Below are 26776 nucleotides of genomic sequence, written 5' to 3' on the forward strand. Positions count from 1 at the left end.
ACAATTATGGATTACACTGGATATGGGGACTGCACCAACCCCTTTCTCACTAGCACGGAGCTAACGCTAGCCGGAGCCGCAAGCTACGCCACGCCGCCGGAACCATCACTGGCGCCAACTAACCCTTTCATCATGCCGACAAAGGAGCAAGTACAGCCAAACAGTGAGTTTCTAACACTTTTCCACCAAAATGTGACCGTTTAATGAGCAGGGCATCAACTTCAGCTAAACCAGCTCATCCTTTCACCTCCATGGGCTATAGCCACTCTATGCCAACCATCCCAAGTTACTCAGCTCATTCACAGTGCCTTCAGCTGCCAGTGTCACCATTAACACCCTGTATGCAGCAGCCTGCCACACTGCCTTGTAAAGTACAAGCTCACACAGCTGTGCACTGTGGGACTGCACCTGGCCAGTGTGAGTGTGATCGGCCTAACATGAGGAGAGCTTGGTCTGAACCACGCAGCTCTGCAGCTCGTGCAGCACACAGAGAGGACTATGGACTCAAGTGATGAAGATGAACACCGTGGACACAGAGAGAGAATACCAACATTACGCCCAAGCCAGTTTGATGGGGCTGGCTCATGGAGAGACTTCCTCTTCCATTTTGAAGGATGTGCTGAGGCTAACCACTGGTCAGAGAGGACTATGGCTGTGCATCTCAGATTCAGCTTGACTGGACCTGCGGCTGCCATCATCCACAAGAACCCCAGATCTGCTCGCAGCGGATGGTGAGTGAGATTGAGGCGGCCTACGGACCATGTTCAGAGCATGCTGCTGCCATAGGCATTGAACTGAGACAGAGAGTCAGAGGACCGGGGGAGGCCCTGCACCTGTTTAGAGACGACATCTATGAAAAAGTTCCAATGGTGTATGCTGACCGTAATGAGTCGGAGCAGGACGTCATCAGTGTGGAGATTTTCACCAACGCCCTTGCCGATGCAGACGTGATCCAAAGACTACTGGAGGATAAGCCGCGCACCTTGGCTAGAGCCTACGAGATAGCCCACAGGTATGAAGCCACCAGTCGAGCTGCCAGAGCCGTCACACAGCTAATGCAGTCTGGTTATCGCAATGCTGCAGAGCGGAGACCCAGGGCAGCTATGGTGCACGAAAATGCTAATGTTTCCGCCTGTATGGAGGCTTTCGGGGTGTCTGAAGAGTGGGCTGCGGAGGCCGCTAGCACCCAGAGTAAAGCACCGAGGTTTAACCAGCAGTGGTCGCCTAACAGAGCACATACAAAGGAACTGTCCCTCTTCCCGAAAAGGCAAACAGCATGCACCTAATAACACTCCAGCTCCTGACTCAGGTACGGTGGTCACATGCAATAAAGGCTCTGATGATGACATGAGTATCCGGACACTGATACAGTAGGGCGGGTCAATGATACAGGGACATGAACTGTGTGCTCTGCTCGACTGCTCGGAGGAATGTACTCCCCCTCCGCCACTTCAACGCCATTCCTGTTCAATCGAGGCCTCAAATCCAGCCATCCATCGTACAAGTGTTACAAGGCATCGGTCCTGAGGGCATCGCTGTCCGAGGGGAAGTCAACCTGCCAGTTCAAGCCGGAAGCAAGGTAACCAATGTGAACTTTATTATGGCAGACACAGCTGAAAATACAGAGGTTATCCTGGGGCACCCTTTTCTGCTGCAGTCACATGCTCACTTGGACTATGGCCGCAGGGAAATCACCCTCTTCGTGAGAGAGTGCCTCGCTCAAAACCCAGCAGACAGCCTGAAGTGCACCTCGTCAGGGTATCCCGCACAACAGTATTGGAGTCGGGGTGTGAGTAGGTGCCTGGTACTGCCCGTCTCCGCTCTGCTGTCAATAAAGATATGGTGCTGACCCCCACTAAAGGCTTTATTGAGAGACAGCACGTCCTGGCAGCCCGTGTTGTTGTACACACCCGGCATTCCCCCAACATTCCCATGCGGATTTACAATCCTAGTCCTGCATCTGTTACTCTGAAGAGAGGGGTGGTGGTCGGAGTTCTTCAGCCAGCTGAGGTGTTGGGGGTAGTGGATCTCCATCCGACCAAGTCCCCAGTAACATCAGACCCCAATGACTTTCATGTTATATCTGTGCCCAGCCATCTACAGGACATGTATGCAGAGAGCTGTGCTCACCTGTCTGAGGAGGACAGAGCCGGGCTAGCTCACGTGCTAAGGAGGTTCGGTGATGTCTTCTCCACCGGGCCCACTGACCTTGGCCACACCAGCTTAGTGCAGCACGACATACAGACTACTCCTGGGCAGCCTGTGAAGCAGCCGCCACGCAGAATGGCCAGAGACAAACAGATTTCTGCAGATCTGCAGGTACAGCAGAGCCTGGAGTCTGGTGTAGCCCGTCCCAGCAACAGCAGCTGGGCTGCACCTATTGTCATGGTGAGGAAGAAAGACCAAAGCCCGTGATTATGTGTGGATTAAAGACCCCTTAACGAAAGGACTATTAAAGATGCCTATCCCCTGCCACGTATTCAGGACACTCTGGACACACTGTCCACTGCCAGGTACTTCAGTGCACTAGACTTGACTTCAGGCTACTGGCAGGTGGAATTGACACCAAGGGCCCGCAAAGCCGCAGCTTTCTGCACTCGCAAGGGGCTTTGAATGGAACGTCATGCCCTTTGGACTGTGCCACGTTTCAGAGGCTAATGGACAGAGTATTAGCAGGATTGCAGTGGGAGACCTGCTTGGTGTATCTCGATGACATCATCGTCCTTGGGCGGGACGGTTCCGAAATGCTAAGCCGGCTCAGTGAAGTGTTCGCCAGGCTACGAGGAGCTAACCTGAAGCTGAAACCGTCAAAGTGTTGCCTTTTCCGGGAGAAGGTGGGTTACCTTGGCCACATTGTCTCAGCCCAGGGTGTGTCTACTGATCCAGAGAAGGTGAAGAAAGTGGCAGAGTGGCCTACGCCTCGTAACATCTCTGAGGTACGTCAGTTTGTGGGCCTGGCATCATATTACAGACGCTTTGTGGAAAACTTTGCTACGATAGCTAAAGCTCTTCACGAGCGGACCAAAAAGTATGCACGATTTAATTGGACAGAGGAATGTCAGGAGGCATTCACAGAGCTGAAAGGACGACTGTCAACAGCTCCTGTCCTAGGCTACCCGCTTGACAGCGGCGAGATGCTTCTCGACACCGATGCTAGTGACTGGGGAATCGGAGCAGTCCTCTCCCAAATCCAGGGGGGTGAGGAGAGGGTGCTAGCCTATGGAAGCAGGAGGTTGTCAGCCACAGAACAAAACTATTGCACCACCGAACTTCTGGCAGGCGTGTAGTTTGCCTGTCACTTCAGACAATACCTGCTTGGCAGACCATTCACTCTCCGGACTGATCACAGCAGCCAGCGCTGGTTAACCAGGTTAAAAGAACCAGAGGGACAGCTGGCCCGCTGGCTAGAGAAGCTGGCAGAGTATGATTTTCAGGTGGTTCATCGACCGGGGAGACACCACCAAAATGCAGACGCACTTTCCAGGAGGCCCTGCAGGGAGTCGTGCCCCTGCACAGTGACAGAGCATGACAGCGAGCGACACCAGCATAAGGGGGTCCAGCGCGACCTGACAGACAGTACAGCTGAAGTTGCCATATGTACTCACACAGAGCAACCTCTAGTGGGGGTAGCTGAGCCGGAGTTTCCTCTAGTGGGGGTAGCTGAGCCAGAGTTTCCTCTAGTGGGGGTAGCTGAGCCAGAGTTTCCTCCAGTGGGGGTAGCTGAGCCAGAGTTTCCTCCAGTGGGGGTAGCTGAGCCAGAGTTTCCTCCAGTGGGGGTAGCTGAGCCAGAGTTTCCTCTAGTGGGGGTAGCTGAGCCAGAGTTTCCTCCAGTGGGGGTAGCTGAGCCAGAGTTTCCTCTAGTGGGGGTAGCTGAGCCAGAGTTTCCTCCAGTGGGGGTAGCTGAGCCAGAGTTTCCTCCAGTGGGGGTAGCTGAGCCAGAGTTTCCTCCAGTGGGGGTAGCTGAGCCAGAGTTTCCTCTAGTGGGGGTAGCTGAGCCGGAGTTTCCTCTAGTGGGGGTAGCTGAGCCGGAGTTTCCTCCAGTGGGGGTAGCTGAGCCGTAGTTTCCTCTAGTGGGGGTAGCTGAGCCGGAGTTTCCTCCAGTGGGGGTAGCTGAGCCAGAGTTTCCTCTAGTGGGGGTAGCTGAGCCAGAGTTTCCTCCAGTGGGGGTAGCTGAGCCGGAGTTTCCTCTAGTGGGGGTAGCTGAGCCAGAGTTTCCTCCAGTGGGGGTAGCTGAGCCGGAGTTTCCTCTAGTGGGGGTAGCTGAGCCAGAGCAACCTCCAGTGGGGGTAGCTGAGCCAGAGCAACCTCTAGTGGGGGTAGCTGAGCCGGAGTTTCCTCTAGTGGGGGTAGCTGAGCCAGAGTTTCCTCTAGTGGGGGTAGCTGAGCCAGAGTTTCCTCCAGTGGGGGTAGCTGAGCCAGAGTTTCCTCCAGTGGGGGTAGCTGAGCCAGAGTTTCCTCCAGTGGGGGTAGCTGAGCCAGAGTTTCCTCCAGTGGGGGTAGCTGAGCCAGAGTTTCCTCTAGTGGGGGTAGCTGAGCCAGAGTTTCCTCCAGTGGGGGTAGCTGAGCCAGAGTTTCCTCTAGTGGGGGTAGCTGAGCCAGAGTTTCCTCCAGTGGGGGTAGCTGAGCCAGAGTTTCCTCCAGTGGGGGTAGCTGAGCCAGAGTTTCCTCCAGTGGGGGTAGCTGAGCCAGAGTTTCCTCTAGTGGGGGTAGCTGAGCCGGAGTTTCCTCTAGTGGGGGTAGCTGAGCCGGAGTTTCCTCCAGTGGGGGTAGCTGAGCCGTAGTTTCCTCTAGTGGGGGTAGCTGAGCCGGAGTTTCCTCCAGTGGGGGTAGCTGAGCCAGAGTTTCCTCTAGTGGGGGTAGCTGAGCCAGAGTTTCCTCCAGTGGGGGTAGCTGAGCCGGAGTTTCCTCTAGTGGGGGTAGCTGAGCCAGAGTTTCCTCCAGTGGGGGTAGCTGAGCCGGAGTTTCCTCTAGTGGGGGTAGCTGAGCCAGAGCAACCTCCAGTGGGGGTAGCTGAGCCAGAGCAACCTCTAGTGGGGGTAGCTGAGCCGGAGTTTCCTCTAGTGGGGGTAGCTGAGCCAGAGTTTCCTCTAGTGGGGGTAGCTGAGCCAGAGTTTCCTCCAGTGGGGGTAGCTGAGCCAGAGTTTCCTCCAGTGGGGGTAGCTGAGCCAGAGTTTCCTCTAGTGGGGGTAGCTGAGCCAGAGTTTCCTCCAGTGGGGGTAGCTGAGCCGGAGTTTCCTCTAGTGGGGGTAGCTGAGCCGGAGTTTCCTCTAGTGGGGGTAGCTGAGCCGGAGTTTCCTCCAGTGGGGATAGCTGAGCCGGAGTTTCCTCCAGTGGGGGTAGCTGAGCCAGAGTTTCCTCCAGTGGGGGTAGCTGAGCCGGAGTTTCCTCCAGTGGGGGTAGCTGAGCCAGAGTTTCCTCCAGTGGGGGTAGCTGAGCCAGAGTTTCCTCTAGTGGGGGTAGCTGAGCCAGAGTTTCCTCTAGTGGGGGTAGCTGAGCCGGAGTTTCCTCCAGTGGGGGTAGCTGAGCCAGAGTTTCCTCTAGTGGGGGTAGCTGAGCCAGAGTTTCCTCCAGTGGGGGTAGCTGAGCCAGAGTTTCCTCCAGTGGGGGTAGCTGAGCCAGAGTTTCCTCTAGTGGGGGTAGCTGAGCCGGAGTTTCCTCCAGTGGGGGTAGCTGAGCCAGAGTTTCCTCCAGTGGGGGTAGCTGAGCCAGAGTTTCCTCCAGTGGGGGTAGCTGAGCCAGAGTTTCCTCCAGTGGGGGTAGCTGAGCCGGAGTTTCCTCTAGTGGGGGTAGCTGAGCCAGAGTTTCCTCCAGTGGGGGTAGCTGAGCCGGAGTTTCCTCTAGTGGGGGTAGCTGAGCCAGAGTTTCTTCCAGTGGGGGTAGCTGAGCCAGAGTTTCCTCCAGTGATATTCCCAACACCAGCTTATTCTCTGGTTGGACTCAAGAACAGCTGAGAATGGCTCAGGAATCTGACCCTGACATTACACCAGTAAAAAAGTGGATGGATGAAGGGAGAGGCCGGCTGCCATATGCAGACATAGCACACTTCAGCCCCGCTGCTAAATCATACTGGGCACAGTGGAATAGACTTTACCAGAAAGATGGAGTGCTAATGAGGAAATATTATAGCACTGAAGGAACAACGTTTCACCCCCAGATTGTGCTGCCTCATATGTACCGCAGTTCAGTGATGGAGCAGATGCATGATGGTCCTGTGGGAGGCCATTTTGGAGTAGAAAGAACTCTCACACGCCTGCAAACCAGATATTTCTGGTATAACATGAAAGACGATGTCACACTCTGGTGCCGCACCTGCCCCAGCTGTGCTGCTAAAGCTCGCCCGAAGAAAACTCCTCGAGCGGCTTTGGGCACGGTGCGAGTCGGTGCCCCCATGGAGAGGATTGCTGTTGATGTGATGGGCCCTTTAAATGAAACAGAGAGACACAATAGCTACATACTAGTAGTGCAAGACTACTTCAGTAAGTGGGTAGAAGCCTATCCAGTCCCAGACCAGCAAGCATCCACAGTGGCAGAAAAGATCGCCTCTGAGTGGGTGTGTAGGTACGGAGCTCACCAGTGCTTGCACAGTGACCAGGGCACACATTTCGAGTCAGCTGTTTTCCAGGGATGGGGATTGACAAGACTCGAACTACCCCATTTCACCCACAGTCTGAGGGACAGGTATAGCGCTTTAATGCCACTCTGCAAAAATCCTGGCTACCACTGCAGACAGATGTCACTGGGACTGGGATCTCATGATTCCTTATGCACTCATGGCTTATAGAGGAACTCGTCACAGCTCCACCGGATTGACACCAAATATGATGCTTTTTGGAAAAGAAGTTACTGAGCCAGTCGACCTGGTCGCTGGTTTGCCACCTGAGAATGACAATATCGACACTAACACCCCCCCTCACTATGTCATGAAACTGAGAGAACGTCTGGAGCTGTCTCACCAGCTGGCACGAGAAGCTCTTGGGAAATCTGTTGAGTGAGCTAAAAGACAGTATGACAAAACCATTTGTCAAACCCAACACAAAGTGGGAGATGTAGTCTGGCACCTGACTAAAGGCACCAAAAGGGTTACAAACAAGGTACGAAAGTTTCTGCCATCCTACGAGGGCCCTTCATTGTAGGCATGTTGGATGACCTAATCTATAGACTCAAAAAGAGCCCCAGAGCCAAAGTCAAAGTTGTCCACCATGACAAGCTCAAGCCTTATTATTCCAGGACCCCATTAGACAACAGCTGGGTGTTCAAAGACACAGAAGCCTGGGCGCCTGTCGACGTGCCGCCCCCTCAGCCAGACCTCAACTCATCTGACACAGTCATCGGGCCTCTCAACCTGTGGGATCCCCCATCAGACGCAGAGGATCCAGCTGTGGAGACCCTCGAGGACCCAGGTTCTTCACCGCCAGTTACGCCGAGCAGCAGCTGGCTTCATGACAGACTCCCTCGGACTCAGCGCCCTTCCAGGGCCCCGGCTAGTGGTCCCCTACGGATTTCCACCCCTCTACAGAGACCCCAACGACTCTGCAGAGCTCCTGACATGTTAGGTGACTGGGTCAGTCACTAGGGTTTGTTAAAGTTTAACCTGAGTCAGGGTGTCAGTGGGTTAGTTCCTAACTCAGTAAAAAAAAAAAAAAGAGTTCCAGAGTAATTCTATGCTCTGAAGCTAAAGTTGTTTAATTATATTGTTATACATCCACAGTGGTCAGAAAAGGAAAAGTAACTATTCTGTATGTATGCAATACAGTGTCAATGTAACTGATTAGTCTGAAGAACGTGAATAAACGGAGGTTCTTCCCACGGCACCCGAACGCCCCATTTTCATCCTTTTCCCCCTCGAAATATCTGGGCAGCTGGTTACCGGCTGACAACGAGCCAAGTCAGAAACTACCGGTGTGTATTCGAAACTACGGTTTCGGTGCCGAAATACCGTTAGTAAAAAGGTAACAGTGGGCTGTTTCTGGAAACCTCTAAATACAAATAATATTATTAAATAATTAAGGAGGTAGAGAATGGATGACCTATACAAATAAAATAATTACAAATATTTATATATTATAGGAAGTTAAATAAAGAATGTTCAAAATGAGATGTAAAAATAAAGGTAAATATATGTATATTGTAGTGCCGAGAGAAAAGAGTCAGAGGCGGTGCAATGAAGGTACAAAGCTGGCTTTATTGAGCAGCAGAAATGCACATGTTGGGTCGGAGCCCCATGGTCGGAGCCCGGGAAGAGAAGAGAAAGGAAGGAGGGAACAGTATACCCCGGAGGTACAGTAGGCATAAGTGTCCGTGCGGAACAATACCCCCAACCTGTAGTTCCATTATTGAATTATGTTATACAGTGGTCACCACACAAGCCCCCCTAGAATTCAAACATGGCACAATCCTCGCGTCCGGGAGGAAGCACTACAGGGGCTGCAGACGAGGGCCGTGGCATGGAACGGGCCGTCGGAAGGGGACCGCAGGAGAGGGTCGGAGCCCCAACGATGGCAAGGGCATCCCAACCGGGGGGTGGGGGGCGGGCCATGGAACGGCCCTCTTAAGGGGGCCGTGGTAGGCGTCGTGGCGAATGAAGACACCATCCGCCAGCCGTAGAAAGCTGGGTCGCTGTGCTGCGACGTGGGGACGGGCGTGAATATCCCGGTGGTCCCCAGCAGGGAGGAGCGCTGACCGGCCGCAGGTGAAGGCACAGCGGCGGCGGGCATGAAGTCCCCGGAAGGATGGAGCAGTATCTCCGGGAGGAAGAAGCCGTCGACAAGGGAGAGGCCAGACGGGGTCCAGAAGTGCGCGGAGGGGGCCTCGCCTCGCGGAGGGGGCCTCGTCTCGCGGAGGGGGCCTCGTCTTGCGGAGGGGGCCTCGTCTCGCGGAGGGGGCCTTGCGGAGGGGGCCTCGTCTCGCGGAGGGGGCCTCGCCTTGCGGAGGGGGCCTCGCCTTGCGGAGGGGGCCTCGTTTTGTGGAGGGGGCCTCGCCTTGCGGAGGGGGCCTCGTCTTGTGGAGGGGGCCTCGCCTTGCGGAGGGGGCCTCGTCTTGCGGTGCCTCAACTGAGCTGAAAATGCGGCGCACCTATGTGCTTATGCGGCGTAATTAGTGCGGCGCTCGCAAAACATATAACTTTGCGTGGGGCCTCATGTTGGCCAGGGACGGCCCTGTGTGCACACTTGTTTTCTGTCCAGTTGAAGATAAAACAGACGCTGACTCGGAGCTTCCTGTAGTAATGTTTCTTTATTATTCAAATGTTAGGATTTACAGGCAGTGAACGGGTCGCTCAGGTCCTCACAGGAAACAGAACATCAAAAGGAGCTGCAGGCCAGCACACATGTCCAAGACAAGAGGTTACAATACAAATAAGTGGTACATTATAACTTAGAATACTGTTTATACATCAGTGTGTGTGCTGCACCTCCTGCAGCCTGCATGGAGGGAGGAGAGGAACCATGGAGGACAGAAACACGTGGGGAACATCTCTGTGAAACTCAGTCAGGGCTCCGGCTGGTGAGGAGTCGGTCAGCTCAGAGACCCTGATGAAACCCCAAAGTGTCCTTAGAGACATGGAGGGTCTGCAGCTCAGACAAACTGCTGGGTGCTAACCTGCAGATGTTGGGACATTCTCACCGTTATCATGAGTTGAGTTGATTAGCTTTTGAGGACAATAGTTAGACAAAGGCTTGGACGATTTGGACCGTTTTGTTGAGGTGTTGGGGGTAGTGAGGACACTCAGTCCATTTCTGACATTTTCAGGATCAACGATGGTAGTTTCAAATAGAAAGACATAGCCGTGGGAACATGTTTCAAATGGGGGGTGCTGTGGAGATGACACCAGGGCTGGTTCTGACCAATGTGCCCTATAGGCAAGATTTTAGCTGGCAATGAAAAACCTCTACAAAAGACCAATACACTGCAAACAGAGAAACATATTGACATGGTGGACAGCTTATATAAAAAGGCTTCAAATGTATTTAGTATTATAACATGTTTTAATTGGGGGGTGGACTTCACATCCTCTCGGGGGGTCTGGGGGTACCCCCCCGAAAGATTCTTTTAACATTTTAAAGTAAAATGCATCAATCTGGTGCACTTTGAGTGCCCAATTACTAGAGACTGATCTAGGGGGTACAACTCCAAACACCAATATGAAAAAGATCGGTTTGCATTTTATTAATCAAATAAGTATGTGAACATTTCCAATAACCTACCATAGCCAATAACAAATACATGTAACTTATTTTATTTGTGTTGTTCATTCATATCTTATTTTACCTAGTTAACATTTATTTATTTATGCATATTTTTAAATCTCTCCAGTTTTAAACAATATTTTTGGTTTACTGTCCTATAGTATACATTGGAATGATTTCAAACCTGTTTTTATTAATCCTAATAATTATAAAGGAGTGCCTTGGAAATATTTGTTTACATAAATTGTGATCAAAACGTTTGAGACCCACTGAGATAACTTAGACTAAAGTGAACTATCTAAGCCCTCAGAGTCCTTTACCTCACTGAGCCTCTCAGTCTGACAGGACAGAACTCTCCCTCCACATTATTGTAGAAACAGCTTCTTATATCCGTTAGCGCAGCAGAAGCTAACAACAATCCCCGCCGGTACCGGTGCACCCCCTCTCTCTATCTCTCTCTCTCTCACTTTGGCTGTGAGCTGCGGGCGCCTGATAAGCCAACATCCCCCACTTTCATCACTACAGCGGCCATCGTACAGGGCAAATGGAAAATGTAACCGGGGTGAAAAGGGTGTTATCTTTACTTAATTATGAATGTTGTTACATCAAGGCTGAAAATTTGTTTTTTTTGTATTATATCTTGTGGAAGTGCAGATCCCCTGTCCTCCACCAGGGGGTGATGCAGCACCCTCAGCACCCCTACTTCCCACGGCCCTGCAGAAAGAGGTCATATTTGAAGTCCCTCGCTGATTGTTATAAATTCTGTGTTGATTTGAAAGTGGTATGGGACTCTGAAGTGCAATATTTGATCCTTAGGTCAGAAATGGACTCAGCTTCCTCGATAAACTCCCAAAACTGTCCAAATCTGCCAAACCATCGTCTGCATTAATGCTATTTAACACAACTTGTGCTGTTTGTTTGAATGTCCCAACATGCAGGTTAGCATCTGGCAGTTTCTAAGAGCTCGAGACCCTCCTCTACACCTCTCTCATCACACTTTGGGGTCTCAACGTCTCCTGGTTCACGTCAGGACTCTGTTAGCTGCAGGCATGATTGCATATTTGACATGCAGCTGCTGATTGGCTGCTGCACTTTTCTCTGATAAGGACCTGATTTCAAACTAGATTCAAACCCTGCTTCAGCACACAAGGACATTTGTGTGAGATAAAAAGTGGAGCGTGATTAACTCTGAACTTTATATTAAGGCACAAAAACACTAATTAAAACTAGGATAGCAACGAGTGGCCGAGCTTACAGTCTCCATGAGGGCGAGCGGATCAGTTCAGAGGTCCTGAAAGCTCAAAACAACTAAATGAGAATATTCAGTTCACTCACGAGAACCAACAGAAACACAAATGAAATATTGGCATCGCTGTGAGGCAGCGACGGAGCCTTGTATACAAGCAAGCATATGATAGTAATAATACCACAGATATTTATATATATGGAACCTGGAGGTGATTGTGATCGGGGGCCATCGCTCGTTCTTAAAAGCAGCCGCTCCTGAATCCTTTAAGCATATATTTACACAAATAACACATTCCTCACTATGTCATGATAAAAAACATTCACACAAAAATATAACATTTGAAATAATTATTAGCACCAGTGTATCAGATAATAAAGTTCTCGCTACGCAAAATGTACAAAGTTGCATAGTGTTGTATTGAGCCTGGAAGCAGGTGTTAGCAGTGAGGATGAGGAGGAGGAGGAGGAGGAGGAGGAGGAGGAGGAGGAGGAGGAGGAGACAAGCTGCAGGAAGGAGTTTCAGAGGCGCTTCAGAAACACTTGGACATCATTTTACATCAGGTGTGCACGAGGAGGGCGGGAACCTGTGGAGACCGACCTGGAAGCTGAAAGCCTGACCCACATGCTATGGCTTCGTATCTGTGACACACAAGCTAGCATCTTGAGCATGGAAGAATATAACCTTTAACCCTAAACTCAGATCCACATCACGAGGGAAGAAGATCAGAACTTCTGTCGTTCCCACAACAGCCACGCCTTAAAGGGAACAAAGAGAAACACTTTCAACTCCACAAGCTGTCGTCCAATCAGGTTCAACTACAGCAGGAGATGTCACTGTCACAGCACAGCGTTAAATGAATGTGACGCAATGCATGCTGGTAAATGTAGGCTTCACTTACTGAGGAGGCTTCAATCACTACTTACCAACATGAAGGTGGCACATTATTTATTTATGCTTTAAAGTTATTATCCTAAGGGTCTTGTGCACACAGGATGTAAAAGATAACCTCTGCAGCAGAGTGTGTGTTTGCTCTAACACACACACACACACACTCTGCTGGTGAATGAAATACTGCAGGCTTTGGAGGAGCAGAAGAAGAGTCCTTCACTGTGTGCTTTCTGGTTGTGAACCAGCAGCTGCAGACAGACTGGGAAGAGTTGCATGATGGGTAATACGTGTTCCTGTTGGCGGGTGCAGTCACGTCGGGTTTGTGGTTCTGGGTTTTCTCTCTGCACGGCTTAGTTCATCTACCGTCACCACGCTGCTGCCAAACTAAAACAGCTGCTTCTCTTACAGAACAAAAAAAACCGTGGCTTGAAATGTTGGCTTCTTTGACAGAAATGTGAAAGTGTTTTGGTAAAGTGAGGGACTGGGGGGTGGGTTTAGGGCCGCTCCAGGGACGGCGTGTTGAAGCAGCCCTCCGGTAACGTGTTCTTGATGTCGTTCAGGTTGTTGATGTCGGCGCGGATCTGGACGATCTGCCGGTCGTAGTCGTTGATGAGATCCTCCTGAGAGCGAGCCACGTCGCTCAGCTCCGTCAGCTTCCGGTCCAGATCGCTGGCGCCCATGGAGCCCTTCGCCCGCTTCAGGGACTCGTCCATCTGGTTCAGCTTGCTCAGGTCCACCTGATCTATGTTTCCTGAGGAGAGAGGAGGACCATGAACCACCTGATGGCACCTCAGCTCATCTCAGTGCAAACAAGCCTCTGTGTTTCACTCATACTGAATCTGAGGGTCCGCCGGGCGGTCCACACATCCACTCATCATGATGAGGTTTATGCACCATGAAACGACTCAATCAATGGTAACAACAAGGCTCTTCAAATGTGTTTGATGAACCCTTTAGGTCTTACATTTTATAATGTATTCATTTAGCTAATCATTTACTCCAAAGACGTCTCTTTCCCAAAGTCTAAAGTACCTTTGGGACACAGCAGTTGTAGTTCCACCGTTTGGCCACTAAAGAATTACCCGGCGCTCTTTCTGGGAACTTGATGCTTAAGTGGAGATCTGATTTGTCCTTAAGTGTGAGTGTGTGTGGGGTGTAGTTACCCAGCTTGTCCAGCAGTTCGGTGATGGTGCTCAGCACCGTCTTCACGGCGCTCTTCGCTTTGCGGGCGTTGTCCTCCGCCTCCTTCGCGTTGTCCGACGCCTGGAGCAGGAAACAGATTTTATAAATAAGACGTGAAGAGAAACTGAATTTCAGATCAGAGTGGTAAAACCCCTTAACTTTATCAACAACAATCAACACTTGAATTACATTTCAAGACCTATGTAAAGGCATTAAGTGAACATAAGATATATTTCAGTATCCAATCGTTAACTCTAAATCTAAACTTCCATCAAACCCTAACACTTAAGGGTTTTCTGAGATTTAGTTTTACCACAAACTTAGGGTGAACTTGTGAATTTGAACCTTAAATGATGCCATTAAATCCCCTCAAACTGTAAGGGTAATGCATTTAAAAATAATATACATCCCAATCCATTCATGTGATTAATAACTGCTCTGTATTTATCTGAGAGTGCTCACCATGCCGGCCATCATCATGTCCGCCGCCGCCTCGGCCTTCTTGCGGTTCAGTTCCTGCTCGGCGTCGTCCAGCTGCTCCATCATGGCCGACACCTCCCCGTCCAATTGGGTGGTTTCTTCCAGAGCCTTCTCTGCATCCTCCTTCGTCTTCGCCGAGCCCTGAGGAAGAACCACATGTTAAATAAATCCATATACTGACATTATTATTATTATTACGTCGCCAGGTTTGGCTGGCACAGTCCCCGTTGTCAGAGGCAACAGGGAGGACCTCTTGTCTCAGCTGGAGGGTCGGATGTGGCACCCCGACCCCTGCCGCCTTCAGCAGCGGGTCGGGCCACTGGAGGGCCCTACTGCATAGAGCCTGTCAGGAGGACTATTCTCAATGCCAGGGCACCGTCTACTCGTATACAGTATGAAAACAGGTGGAAATTATTTTCTGACTGGCGACAAGGGCGAAACGAGGACCCAGTGCATTGCTCGGTGCCTGCTCTCCTTTGGTTTCCTGCAGTCCCTCCTGGACGACGGTGTCCCGCTACCGTCAGGGTGCATGTGGCCACAACACAGTGGGGAGCCACATGCTGGTATCCCTCTTCTTAAGGGGAGCCCTGAGGTGCGCCCCCCGAACGTCCCCTCCTACATGGGACCTGCCCTTAGTGCTGGACGCCCTATGCTCGCCTCCCTTTGAACCATTGTCACAGGCAGAACTGAGGGGGCTCTCAGCCAACACTGCTTTCCTTCTTGCCATCACTTCAGCAAAGCGCGTAAGTGAGCTTCAGGCCCTGTCCGTGAACAGCTCGTGTCTGAGGTGGAACTCAGATGGCTCAGGTGTCACTTTATGGCTGCATACAGCGTTCCTCCCTAAGGTGCTGGCACGCTCTCATTTCAATCCGCGTATCCAGCTGGCACGGTTTGACCCCCCATCAGGAGAGGGGAAGGAGAGGTCAAGACTCTTATGCCCGGTGCGCGCCTTCAGAGCTTATGTCCAGACTACCGCAGGCATACGGCAGTCTGAACAGCTCTTTCTCTGTTACGGTGGTCCTAGAAAGGGCTGTGCTCTCTCAAAGCAGCCTGTCCCACTGGATCGTGGACGTCATTGCCCAGGCATACAGGGCGAATGACCGCCCCTTACCACCCGGAGCAAAGTGCCACTCTACCAGGAGTGTCTCGATGTCATGGGCGACCTTGAGAGGTGGGCCCCTGGAGGACATATGTGCCGCGGCCACATGGGCATCCCAGAGCACATTCGCCAGATACTAGGGATGTAACGATACCAAAAACTCACGGTACGATAATATCGCGATAATAAGGAAGATGAACATGTCCACATTTCCAGGTAGAAGCTGGGATGTTTGGGCGTTTACAATATCCCCCCCCCCCCCGTTTCAGCGCGACACGTTAGTGGCGAGTTCAGACCCTGGATTATGACGAAAATTTTACGATCCTGTCTGTCAAAATGACGGACAGCGAAAAAGTCTAACGCCACCTCTGTGGGACAGAGAGATATGCTTTGGCCATGGGTGACAGCAGTGGGTCAAACTGTGCATTGTCTCTCCACCACTTCAAAAACAATACAGTTTTTGCCAAGAAGGTGAGGCTTATTGACAGGAGAGATATAAATATACTGTTGGTACTTGTCAATGTCTCTAGGTGTGTAAATGTAGCCCTGAACATACGATGTCCTTTTGTGTGATCTGTTGTTTTATGTTCATGCTAACCTACTTGCTGCCATGTTGGACAGGTCTCCCTTGAAAAAGAGATCAAGGATCTCAATGGGACCACCTGGTTAAATAAAGGTTTAAAAAAAAAGAAGAAAAAAAAGTATTAACCATGTAATATCGCGGTCTCACGACGGTATTGAGACATTTATTTATCGCGATACCGCGATATTCAGCATATCGTTACATCCCTACCAGATACTACAGAGTGAATGTTGCCGCCCCTCACCCGTTGGGTGTGGTCCTCCTGCAGAGTCCACCTAGTCCATCCCTATAGGGTGGGTACTCCGGTTTCCTCGTGACTGTTGATATAAGTCAGTATGGATGAAATAGATCGATAGTTACGTATGTAACTACGGTTCTATGAATCCTGGATGACCACCAGAGTTCTTGGTCACTCGGAATCTCGTGTTCCCGCGATAATATTCCATAGGACTGAACTCGTTGACAACACCGGAACTCATGCTTTCCGGGGTCATGCGAGGTCACACGTGACTTTGTTGACATAAATACTCGACCTGCGCGAGACAGAAGATCTCCAGTGCTAAGCACGGCCTCTGGCGGTCATCCAGGATTCATCAAACCCTAGTTACAAACGTAACTTTCGTTTTACCTTCTGCACGTTTCCTGCGATCTTCTCTGCGTCCTCCGCCTTGGCCTTGGCCTCCCGGGCATCGGCGGCTGCGTTTCCGAGCGCCGCCTCCGCCTGCCGCGTCTTCTGGTTGGCGGCCATGATGGTGGCGTTGATGGCGGGGATTTTCTTCAGAGCGTCCTCCGCCGCCGTCTTGTTGTCGTTCACTCTGCGGTCAAAGTCTGCAGGAAGAGAAGAAGAAGGCAGGAGGAAACGTTAACTGAGACACCGGAAACACAAAAACCCCTACGATAAAACTTCAATAACATCTAAACACGAACAAACACCTTAACAGAAACTCCTTAATGACATTTAAAACCCCCTCCTAATTAACCCTTAATTTCCCCCTGAAAACGCACCAACACCTTAAAATAAATCTCTAAATTGAGCCACAAAGGACCCGTTTCCCCCCTAAAAACTAAGAAAGAGATTCATTTGAAGTAGTCCTTAATGTATCCCTTAAAACTGAAACCACCTTAAAATAAATGTATTAGTTAATCATTAAATAGCCACTTAAAAGTAGCAGATAGCTTAACAAAAACTGCTTAATGTACCCCTTTAAACTAACAAACACCTTAACATAAATCTCTTGATTAAGCCTTAAATTAACTATTAAAACAAAGAAAAGAAACCTTAAAAAGAAACCTCTTCATTTACCACCTGAAAACGTACAAAGACCTTAACAAACCCCCCATAATTACTCCTTAATTGAACCCTTAAAACTAACAAACACCTTAAAAGAAACCCGTTGAAACTGAACCGTTAGGTAGATTTATAAGCATTTACATAACTTAACTCACATTAATGTAAGATTAGAGTGAGTAGTATTTAGATACAGAGACATCTATATGTTATGACATGTTAATATGTAGTACCTCGCAGGTCCTCCAGGATGCCTTCGGCCTCTCTGAAAGTCGCCTTCCCTTTCTCCGCCGCCTCCCCAGCCAGAGCTTTAGCAGCGTCCGCTCGGGCCAGCAGCTGATCGGCAGTCTGAGAACACGTCAACATGTTACATGTGATGTTCCCATGGTTACTGTAACATGTTACATACATGTGATGTTCCCATGGTTAATATAACATATTACATACATGTGATGTTCCCATGGTTACTGTAACATTTTAAATGTGATGTTCCCATGGTTACTGTAACATGTTACATACATGTGATGTTCCCATGGTGAATATAACATATTACATACATGTGATGTTCCCATGGTTACTACAACATGTTACATACATGTGATGTTCCCATGGTTACTGTAACATGTTACATACATGTGATGTTCCCATGGTTAATATAACATGTTACATACATGTGATGTTCCCATGGTTAATACAACATGTTACATACATGTGATGTTCCCATGGTTACTATAACATGTTACATACATGTGATGTTCTCCTGGTTAATGTAACATGTTACATACATGTGATGTTCCCATGGTTAATACAACATGTTACATACATGTGATGTTCCCATGGTTAATACAACATGTTACATACATATGATGTTCCCATGGTTACTATAACATGTTACATACATGTGATTCTCCCATGGTTAATATAACATGTTATATACATGTGATGTTCTCCTGGTTAATATAACATGTTACATACATGTGATGTTCCCATGGTGAATATAACATATTACATACATGTGATGTTCCCATGGTTACTACAACATGTTACATACATGTGATGTTCCCATGGTTACTGTAACATGTTACATACATGTGATGTTCCCATGGTTAATATAACATGTTACATACATGTGATGTTCCCATGGTTACTATAACATGTTACATACATGTGATGTTCTCCTGGTTAATGTAACATGTTACATACATGTGATGTTCCCATGGTTAATACAACATGTTACATACATGTGATGTTCCCATGGTTAATACAACATGTTACATACATGTGATGTTCCCATGGTTACTATAACATGTTACATACATGTGATGTTCTCCTGGTTAATGTAACATGTTACATACATGTGATGTTCCCATGGTTAATACAACATGTTACATACATGTGATGTTCCCATGGTTAATACAACATGTTACATACATATGATGTTCCCATGGTTACTATAACATGTTACATACATGTGATTCTCCCATGGTTAATATAACATGTTATATACATGTGATGTTCTCCTGGTTAATATAACATGTTACATGCATGTGATGTTCTCCTGGTTAATGTAACATGTTATATGTGATGTTCTCCTGGTTAATACAACATGTTACATACATATGATGTTCTCCTGGTTAATATAACATGTTACATACATGTGATGTTCTCCTGGTTAATATAACATGTTGCATACATGTGATGTTCTCCTGGTTAATGTAACATGTTATATGTGATGTTCTCCTGGTTAATACAACATGTTACATACATATGATGTTCTCCTGGTTAATATAACATGTTACATACATGTGATGTTCTCCTGGTTAATGTAACATGTTATATATGATGTTCTCCTGGTTAATGTAACATGTTATATGTGATGTTCTCCTGGTTCATTGAACATGTTATATGTGATGTTCTCCTGGTTAATGTAACATGTTATATATGATGTTCTCCTGGTTAATGTAACATGTGATGTTCTCCTGGTTAATGTAACATGTTATATGTGATGTTCTCCTGGTTAATGTAACATGTGATGTTCTCCTGGTTAATGTAACATGTTATATATGATGTTCTCCTGGTTAATGTAACATGTTATATACATGTGATGTTCTCCTGGTTAATGTAACATGTTATATGTGATGTTCTCCTGGTTAATGTAACATGTTATATGTGATGTTCTCCTGGTTAATGTAACATGTTATATACATGTGATGTTCTCCTGGTTAATGTAACATGTTATATGTGATGTTCTCCTGGTTAATGTAACATGTTATATGTGATGTTCTCCTGGTTAATGTAACATGTTATATGTGATGTTCTCCTGGTTAATGTAACATGTTATATATGATGTTCTCCTGGTTAATGTAACATGTTATATATGATGTTCTCCTGGTTAATGTAACATGTTATATATATGTGATGTTCTCCTGGTTAATGTAACATGTTATATGTGATGTTCTCCTGGTTAATGTAACATGTTATATACATGTGATGTTCTCCTGGTTAATGTAACATGTTATATGTGATGTTCTCCTGGTTAATGTAACATGTTATATGTGATGTTCTCCTGGTTAATGTAACATGTTATATATGATGTTCTCCTGGTTAATGTAACATGTTATATGTGATGTTCTCCTGGTTCATTGAACATGTTATATGTGATGTTCTCCTGGTTAATGTAACATGTTATATGTGATGTTCTCCTGGTTAATGTAACATGTTATATGTGATGTTCTCCTGGTTAATGTAACATGTTATATGTGATGTTCTCCTGGTTAATGTAACATGTTATATGTGATGTTCTCCTGGTTAATGTAACATGTTATATGTGATGTTCTCCTGGTTCATTGAACATGTTATATGTGATGTTCTCCTGGTTAATGTAACATGTTATATATGATGTTCTCCTGGTTAATGTAACATGTTATATGTGATGTTCTCCTGGTTCATTGAACATGTTATATATGATGTTCTCCTGGTTAATGTAACATGTTATATATGATGTTCTCCTGGTTAATGTAACATGTTATATATGATGTTCTCCTGGTTAATGTAACATGTTATATGTGATGTTCTCCTGGTTAATGTAACATGTTATATGTGATGTTCTCCTGGTTAATGTAACATGTTATATGTGATGTTCTCCTGGTTAATGTAACATGTTATATGTGATGTTCTCCTGGTTCATTGAACATGTTATATGTGATGTTCTCCTGGTTCATTGAACATGTTATATGTGATGTTCTCCTGGTTAATGTAACATGTTATATGTGATGTTCTCCTGGTTAATGTAACATGTTATATGTGATGTTCTCCTGGTTCATTGAACATGTTATATGTGATGTTCTCCTGGTTCATTGAACATGTTATATGTGATGTTCTCCTGGTTAATGTAACATGTTATATATGATGTTCTCCTGGTTAATGTAACATGTTATATGTGATGTTCTCCTGGTTCATTGAACATGTTATATATGATGTTCTCCTGGTTAATGTAACATGTTATATGTGATGTTCTCCTGGTTCATTGAACATGTTATATGTGATGTTCTCCTGGTTCATTGAACATGTTATATGTGATGTTCTCCTGGTTAATGTAACATGTTATATGTGATGTTCTCCTGGTTAATGTAACATGTTATATGTGATGTTCTCCTGGTTCATTGAACATGTTATATGTGATGTTCTCCTGGTTCATTGAACATGTTATATATGATGTTCTCCTGGTTAATGTAACATGTTATATGTGATGTTCTCCTGGTTCATTGAACATGTTATATATGATGTTCTCCTGGTTAATGTAACATGTTATATGTGATGTTCTCCTGGTTCATTGAACATGTTATATGTGATGTTCTCCTGGTTCATTGAACATGTTATATGTGATGTTCTCCTGGTTAATGTAACATGTTATATATGATGTTCTCCTGGTTAATGTAACATGTTATATGTGATGTTCTCCTGGTTAATGTAACATGTTATATGTGATGTTCTCCTGGTTAATGTAACATGTTATATGTGATGTTCTCCTGGTTAATGTAACATGTTATATATGATGTTCTCCTGGTTCATTGAACATGTTATATGTGATGTTCTCCTGGTTAATGTAACATGTTATATATGATGTTCTCCTGGTTAATGTAACATGTTATATATGATGTTCTCCTGGTTAATGTAACATGTTATATGTGATGTTCTCCTGGTTAATGTAACATGTTATATGTGATGTTCTCCTGGTTAATGTAACATGTTATATGTGATGTTCTCCTGGTTAATGTAACATGTTATATGTGATGTTCTCCTGGTTAATGTAACATGTTATATGTGATGTTCTCCTGGTTCATTGAACATGTTATATGTGATGTTCTCCTGGTTCATTGAACATGTTATATGTGATGTTCTCCTGGTTCATTGAACATGTTATATGTGATGTTCTCCTGGTTAATGTAACATGTTATATGTGATGTTCTCCTGGTTAATGTAACATGTTATATGTGATGTTCTCCTGGTTCATTGAACATGTTATATGTGATGTTCTCCTGGTTCATTGAACATGTTATATGTGATGTTCTCCTGGTTCATTGAACATGTTATATGTGATGTTCTCCTGGTTAATGTAACATGTTATATATGATGTTCTCCTGGTTAATGTAACATGTTATATGTGATGTTCTCCTGGTTCATTGAACATGTTATATGTGATGTTCTCCTGGTTCATTGAACATGTTATATGTGATGTTCTCCTGGTTAATGTAACATGTTATATGTGATGTTCTCCTGGTTCATTGAACATGTTATATGTGATGTTCTCCTGGTTAATGTAACATGTTATATGTGATGTTCTCCTGGTTCATTGAACATGTTATATGTGATGTTCTCCTGGTTAATGTAACATGTTATATATGATGTTCTCCTGGTTAATGTAACATGTTATATGTGATGTTCTCCTGGTTAATGTAACATGTTATATATGATGTTCTCCTGGTTAATGTAACATGTTATATATGATGTTCTCCTGGTTAATGTAACATGTTATATGTGATGTTCTCCTGGTTCATTGAACATGTTATATGTGATGTTCTCCTGGTTAATGTAACATGTTATATGTGATGTTCTCCTGGTTCATTGAACATGTTATATGTGATGTTCTCCTGGTTAATGTAACATGTTATATATGATGTTCTCCTGGTTAATGTAACATGTTATATATGATGTTCTCCTGGTTAATGTAACATGTTATATGTGATGTTCTCCTGGTTCATTGAACATGTTATATATGATGTTCTCCTGGTTAATGTAACATGTTATATGTGATGTTCTCCTGGTTCATTGAACATGTTATATATGATGTTCTCCTGGTTAATGTAACATGTTATATGTGATGTTCTCCTGGTTCATTGAACATGTTATATGTGATGTTCTCCTGGTTAATGTAACATGTTATATGTGATGTTCTCCTGGTTAATGTAACATGTTATATGTGATGTTCTCCTGGTTAATGTAACATGTTATATGTGATGTTCTCATGGTTAATGTAACATGTTATATGTGATGTTCTCCTGGTTAATGTAACATGTTATATGTGATGTTCTCCTGGTTAATGTAACATGTGATGTTCTCCTGGTTAATGTAACATGTTATATGTGATGTTCTTCTGGTTAATGTAACATGTTATATATGATGTTCTCCTGGTTAATGTAACATGTTATATGTGATGTTCTCCTGGTTCATTGAACATGTTATATGTGATGTTCTCCTGGTTAATGTAACATGTTATATGTGATGTTCTCCTGGTTAATGTAACATGTTATATGTGATGTTCTCCTGGTTCATTGAACATGTTATATGTGATGTTCTCCTGGTTAATGTAACATGTTATATGTGATGTTCTCCTGGTTAATGTAACATGTTATATGTGATGTTCTCCTGGTTAATGTAACATGTTATATGTGATGTTCTCCTGGTTCATTGAACATGTTATATATGATGTTCTTCTGGTTCATTGAACACAGATTGAAGTGCAGTACCTGCTGCTCGCTGCGTCCTTTGTCCAGCAGTTTGCGAACTTCCTGCTCTTTGCCCTTCAGGTCGTCTCGCAGGTCGTTGTACTCCTTCTCCGTCTTATCGATGAGCTTATCGAGGTCCGACGCCTCCTTCTTTATTTTACTGGCCTCATCCTGAAACACACGAAATACGTCTTAGTACACTTTATATTTGCTGTGTTTGGGACCGGATGTCAGTGGGAAATAATTACTCTTTCACTTCTGTATTATAAACATATTTATACATCAATGATGCATTGATATATGTTTATTTCCACCGTGTGTGTGGACGCTGGCGTTGCTGCATGTGTGTTGTGTTTGAATGTATTCCTCCCACATGTCTCCATCTGGTGGAGAACATTAAAACGTTCAACCTGAAGCTCCGGATGTGAAGCTGACTTTCAATGGCTTTCAGTGGGAACACGAACTTTATAAATGACCAGAGATGTTAAAGTACACACATCCTTTACTCAAGTAGAAGTACAGATACTCATGTTTAAAAAGTACTGACTAAACTTCTTTACTCAAGTCAAAGTAAAGAGGCTTTGAAATGTACTTCAGTAAAAAGTACCCATAACTAGCAGCCGTTTTAAAGAGTACCTGACCTCCCTTTATATTAATAGAACAATAATGTCATTGTTAGCTAATGAATGTTTCCATGGTGACCAACGGCAACATGACAACGTTTCCATTGGTCCCTCTTCTTTAGAGAAGACCAGGAAATGATGGATACACGGATCGTGTTCAAATCAATAGGCACGCAATGACTCTAAATAATAATGATCACGCCACGAAACACACATTCAGACTAAAGGAACCAGTCTGTTTGGAAAATGAGAGAAGTAGAAAGTACAGGTATTTGAGTTCAACATGTAAGAAGTAGAAAGTACAGGTATTTGAGTTCAACATGTAAGAAGTAGAAAGTACAGGTATTTGAGTTCAACATGTAAGAAGTAGAAAGTACAGGTATTTGAGTTCAACATGTAAGAAGTAGAAAGTACAGGTAGTACAGGTATTTGTGTTCAACATGTAAGAAGTAGAAAGTACAGGTATTTGAGTTCAACATGTAAGAAGTAGAAAGTACAGGTATTTGAGTTCAACATGTAAGAAGTAGAAAGTACAGGTATTTGAGTTCAACATGTAAGAAGTAGAAAGTACAGGTATTTGAGTTCAACATGTAAGAAGTAGAAAGTACAGGTATTTGAGTTCAACATGTAAGAAGTAGAAAGTACAGGTATTTGTGTTCAACATGTGAGAAGTAGAAAGTACAGGTATTTGAGTTCAACATGTAAGAAGTAGAAAGTTCAGGTATTTGAGTTCAACATGTAAGAAGTAGAAAGTACAGGTATTTGAGTTCAACATGTAAGAAGTAGAAAGTACAGGTATTTGTGTTCAACATGTAAGAAGTAGAAAGTACAGGTATTTGTGTTCAACATGTAAGAAGTAGAAAGTACAGGTATTTGTGTTCAACATGTAAGAAGTAGAAAGTACAGGTATTTGTGTTCAACATGTAAGAAGTAGAAAGTACAGGTATTTGAGTTCAACATGTAAGAAGTAGAAAGTACAGGTATTTGTGTTCAACATGTAAGAAGTAGAAAGTACAGGTATTTGTGTTCAAAGTGTAAGAAGTAGAAAGTACAGGTATTTGTGTTCAACATGTGAGAAGTAGAAAGTACAGGTATTTGAGTTCAACATGTAAGAAGTAGAAAGTACAGGTATTTGAGTTCAACATGTAAGAAGTAGAAAGTACAGGTATTTGTGTTCAACATGTAAGAAGTAGAAAGTACAGGTATTTGTGTTCAAAGTGTAAGAAGTAGAAAGTACAGGTATTTGTGTTCAACATGTAAGAAGTAGAAAGTACAGGTATTTGTGTTCAACATGTGAGAAGTAGAAAGTACAGGTATTTGTGTTCAACATGTGAGAAGTAGAAAGTAAAAGTCGTCAGAAAAATAAGTAGTGGAGTAAAGTACTGATACCAGAAACATGTACTTAAGAACAGTAACAAAGTATTTGTACTCCACTACTTCCCCCCTCTGTAAATCACACACTAATGTAAACGTAAGAGAACATTAGAAAGCCTAAATATCCCCCATGATGCTCGGGGGCACTGACCTCCAGAGTCTTGGTGTTGAACGGCGGGATGGAGGTTAGGTTCGCGAAGATCTTCAGCGCTCGGTTCCCGGCGTCCTCGGCCTCCGCCTGCACTTTGTTGGCCTGCTTCTCCAGACTCTTGGCCAGCTCCTTCGCCTCGGTGTACCTGAACACATCACGGAGAAGGGTGGATATTAATACAAACATATATACAGAAATATATATATATAGGGAGGTGTGTGACGCAGTGGATAGAGCGTTGGTGTTGGGATCAGGGGTCACAGGTTCAAACCCCACTGCAGTCAGCATGTCGTTGTGTCCCTGAGACACTTCACCCCAAAGTGCTCCTGTGGGGATTGTCCTCAGTATTGAGTATGGAAGTCCCTTTGGATAAAAGTGTCTAACAAGTGACATGTGATGATATTTTTTGCATTTTTTTTCCAGTTCTCTGACCTTTCTTAAGAAGTCTGACTTGTTTCAGTATTTGACTCGTGCAGAATTATTGCTTCATCTTAGAACTTTGACTTTCTTGAAGTTGTAAGAAATACCCGTCAATAATCGGGGGGGGGTCCCCATCTGCCGTTTATTACGCAATATACCGGTCGAAACGGGCGGCGCCAGAGATTTTCTTTTGGGGGTGGTGTGGGGTAGCTTGACGTTTCATAGAGGGTGCTCAAACATGTAGGGTTTCCCATTGAGGGACGGGCGCTACAGTGGGACTTTCTACTGCAACACTCCACACACACACACACACACACACACACACACACACACACACACACACACACACACACACACACACACACACACACACACACACACACACACACACACACACACACACACACACACACACACACACACACACACACACACACACACACACACACACACACACACACACACACACACACACACACACACACACACACACACACAGAGTGGTGTAAGCAGGGTAAGTGATGTTTTTATAGGTGTTGTGTGGACCTAATATCCTCTGAGACCCACTGAGATAACTTAGACTAAAGTTAACTATCTAAACACTCAGAGTCCTTTGCCTCACTGAGCTGAGCTGACATCCTTCTCGGATCAATCATTTGAAAAATTATGAATTTATCATCTATATAAAAAATAAACATACATTTATTGGAGTTGCATAGCAGTTGCTAGGCCAAATTTGCCGGGTGCCGTCAAATAATGTTATATTCTAACGTTCGAATTAATATGCGACCGTTAAAGAGCCGTCTGTTTTCGACGCAATGCGAGGAAATGCTTTGAATTATGAATACTGGACATAGTAAGCTTAAAAACATTTAGTGACCATTGCAAGTGACGAATAAATATTATAATTTGAGACCCCCCTCAAATGTTGCTGTTGAGGCTTTCAGGGGGGCTCAGGTGTTAATCAGGGGGGTCGAGCTCCCCCGGACCCCCCCGTATTTCGCACACTGAATATAATCCATCACCACCAGACCTGTAAATATAAATATATAATATAATAACTAAATGTAATTAAAGATGTCGTACTTCTTGTTGAGCTCGTCGATCTCGCGGCTCGTCCGGCTCTCGCCCTCCAGAGTCTTCAGCAGCAGCTCGTGAGCTCGAGTCGACGTGTCGTTCGCGTCTTTAGCGATCTTCTCGATCTGATCGGCGTCCATTTTGTGCCTAAGAGGAGAAAAACAATAATTTTT

The 26776-nt window shown here is 45.4% G+C and overlaps 1 protein-coding gene across 1 annotated transcript in view; it reads right to left on the reverse strand.

The window, feature by feature from the left end:
- Positions 1–9212: 9212 nt before the first annotated feature.
- Positions 9213–26776, reverse strand: part of LOC307027864 (laminin subunit gamma-1-like) — a 20453-nt gene continuing 2889 nt past the window's right edge. The window contains exons 5-12 of the mRNA XM_079696222.1: positions 26613–26750; positions 25107–25251; positions 22980–23129; positions 17187–17301; positions 16294–16493; positions 13966–14124; positions 13485–13584; positions 9213–13072 (exon numbers count right to left, since the gene is read on the reverse strand). Coding sequence (XP_079552348.1) covers positions 12816–13072; positions 13485–13584; positions 13966–14124; positions 16294–16493; positions 17187–17301; positions 22980–23129; positions 25107–25251; positions 26613–26750 — 1264 coding nt within the window. The 3' untranslated portion in view covers positions 9213–12815. The remainder of the gene's footprint in view (positions 13073–13484; positions 13585–13965; positions 14125–16293; positions 16494–17186; positions 17302–22979; positions 23130–25106; positions 25252–26612; positions 26751–26776) is intronic.

Source organism: Notothenia rossii (genome assembly GCF_949606895.1).
Source record: "Notothenia rossii genome assembly, contig: scaffold_341, whole genome shotgun sequence".
Lineage (NCBI taxonomy): Eukaryota > Metazoa > Chordata > Actinopteri > Perciformes > Nototheniidae > Notothenia > Notothenia rossii.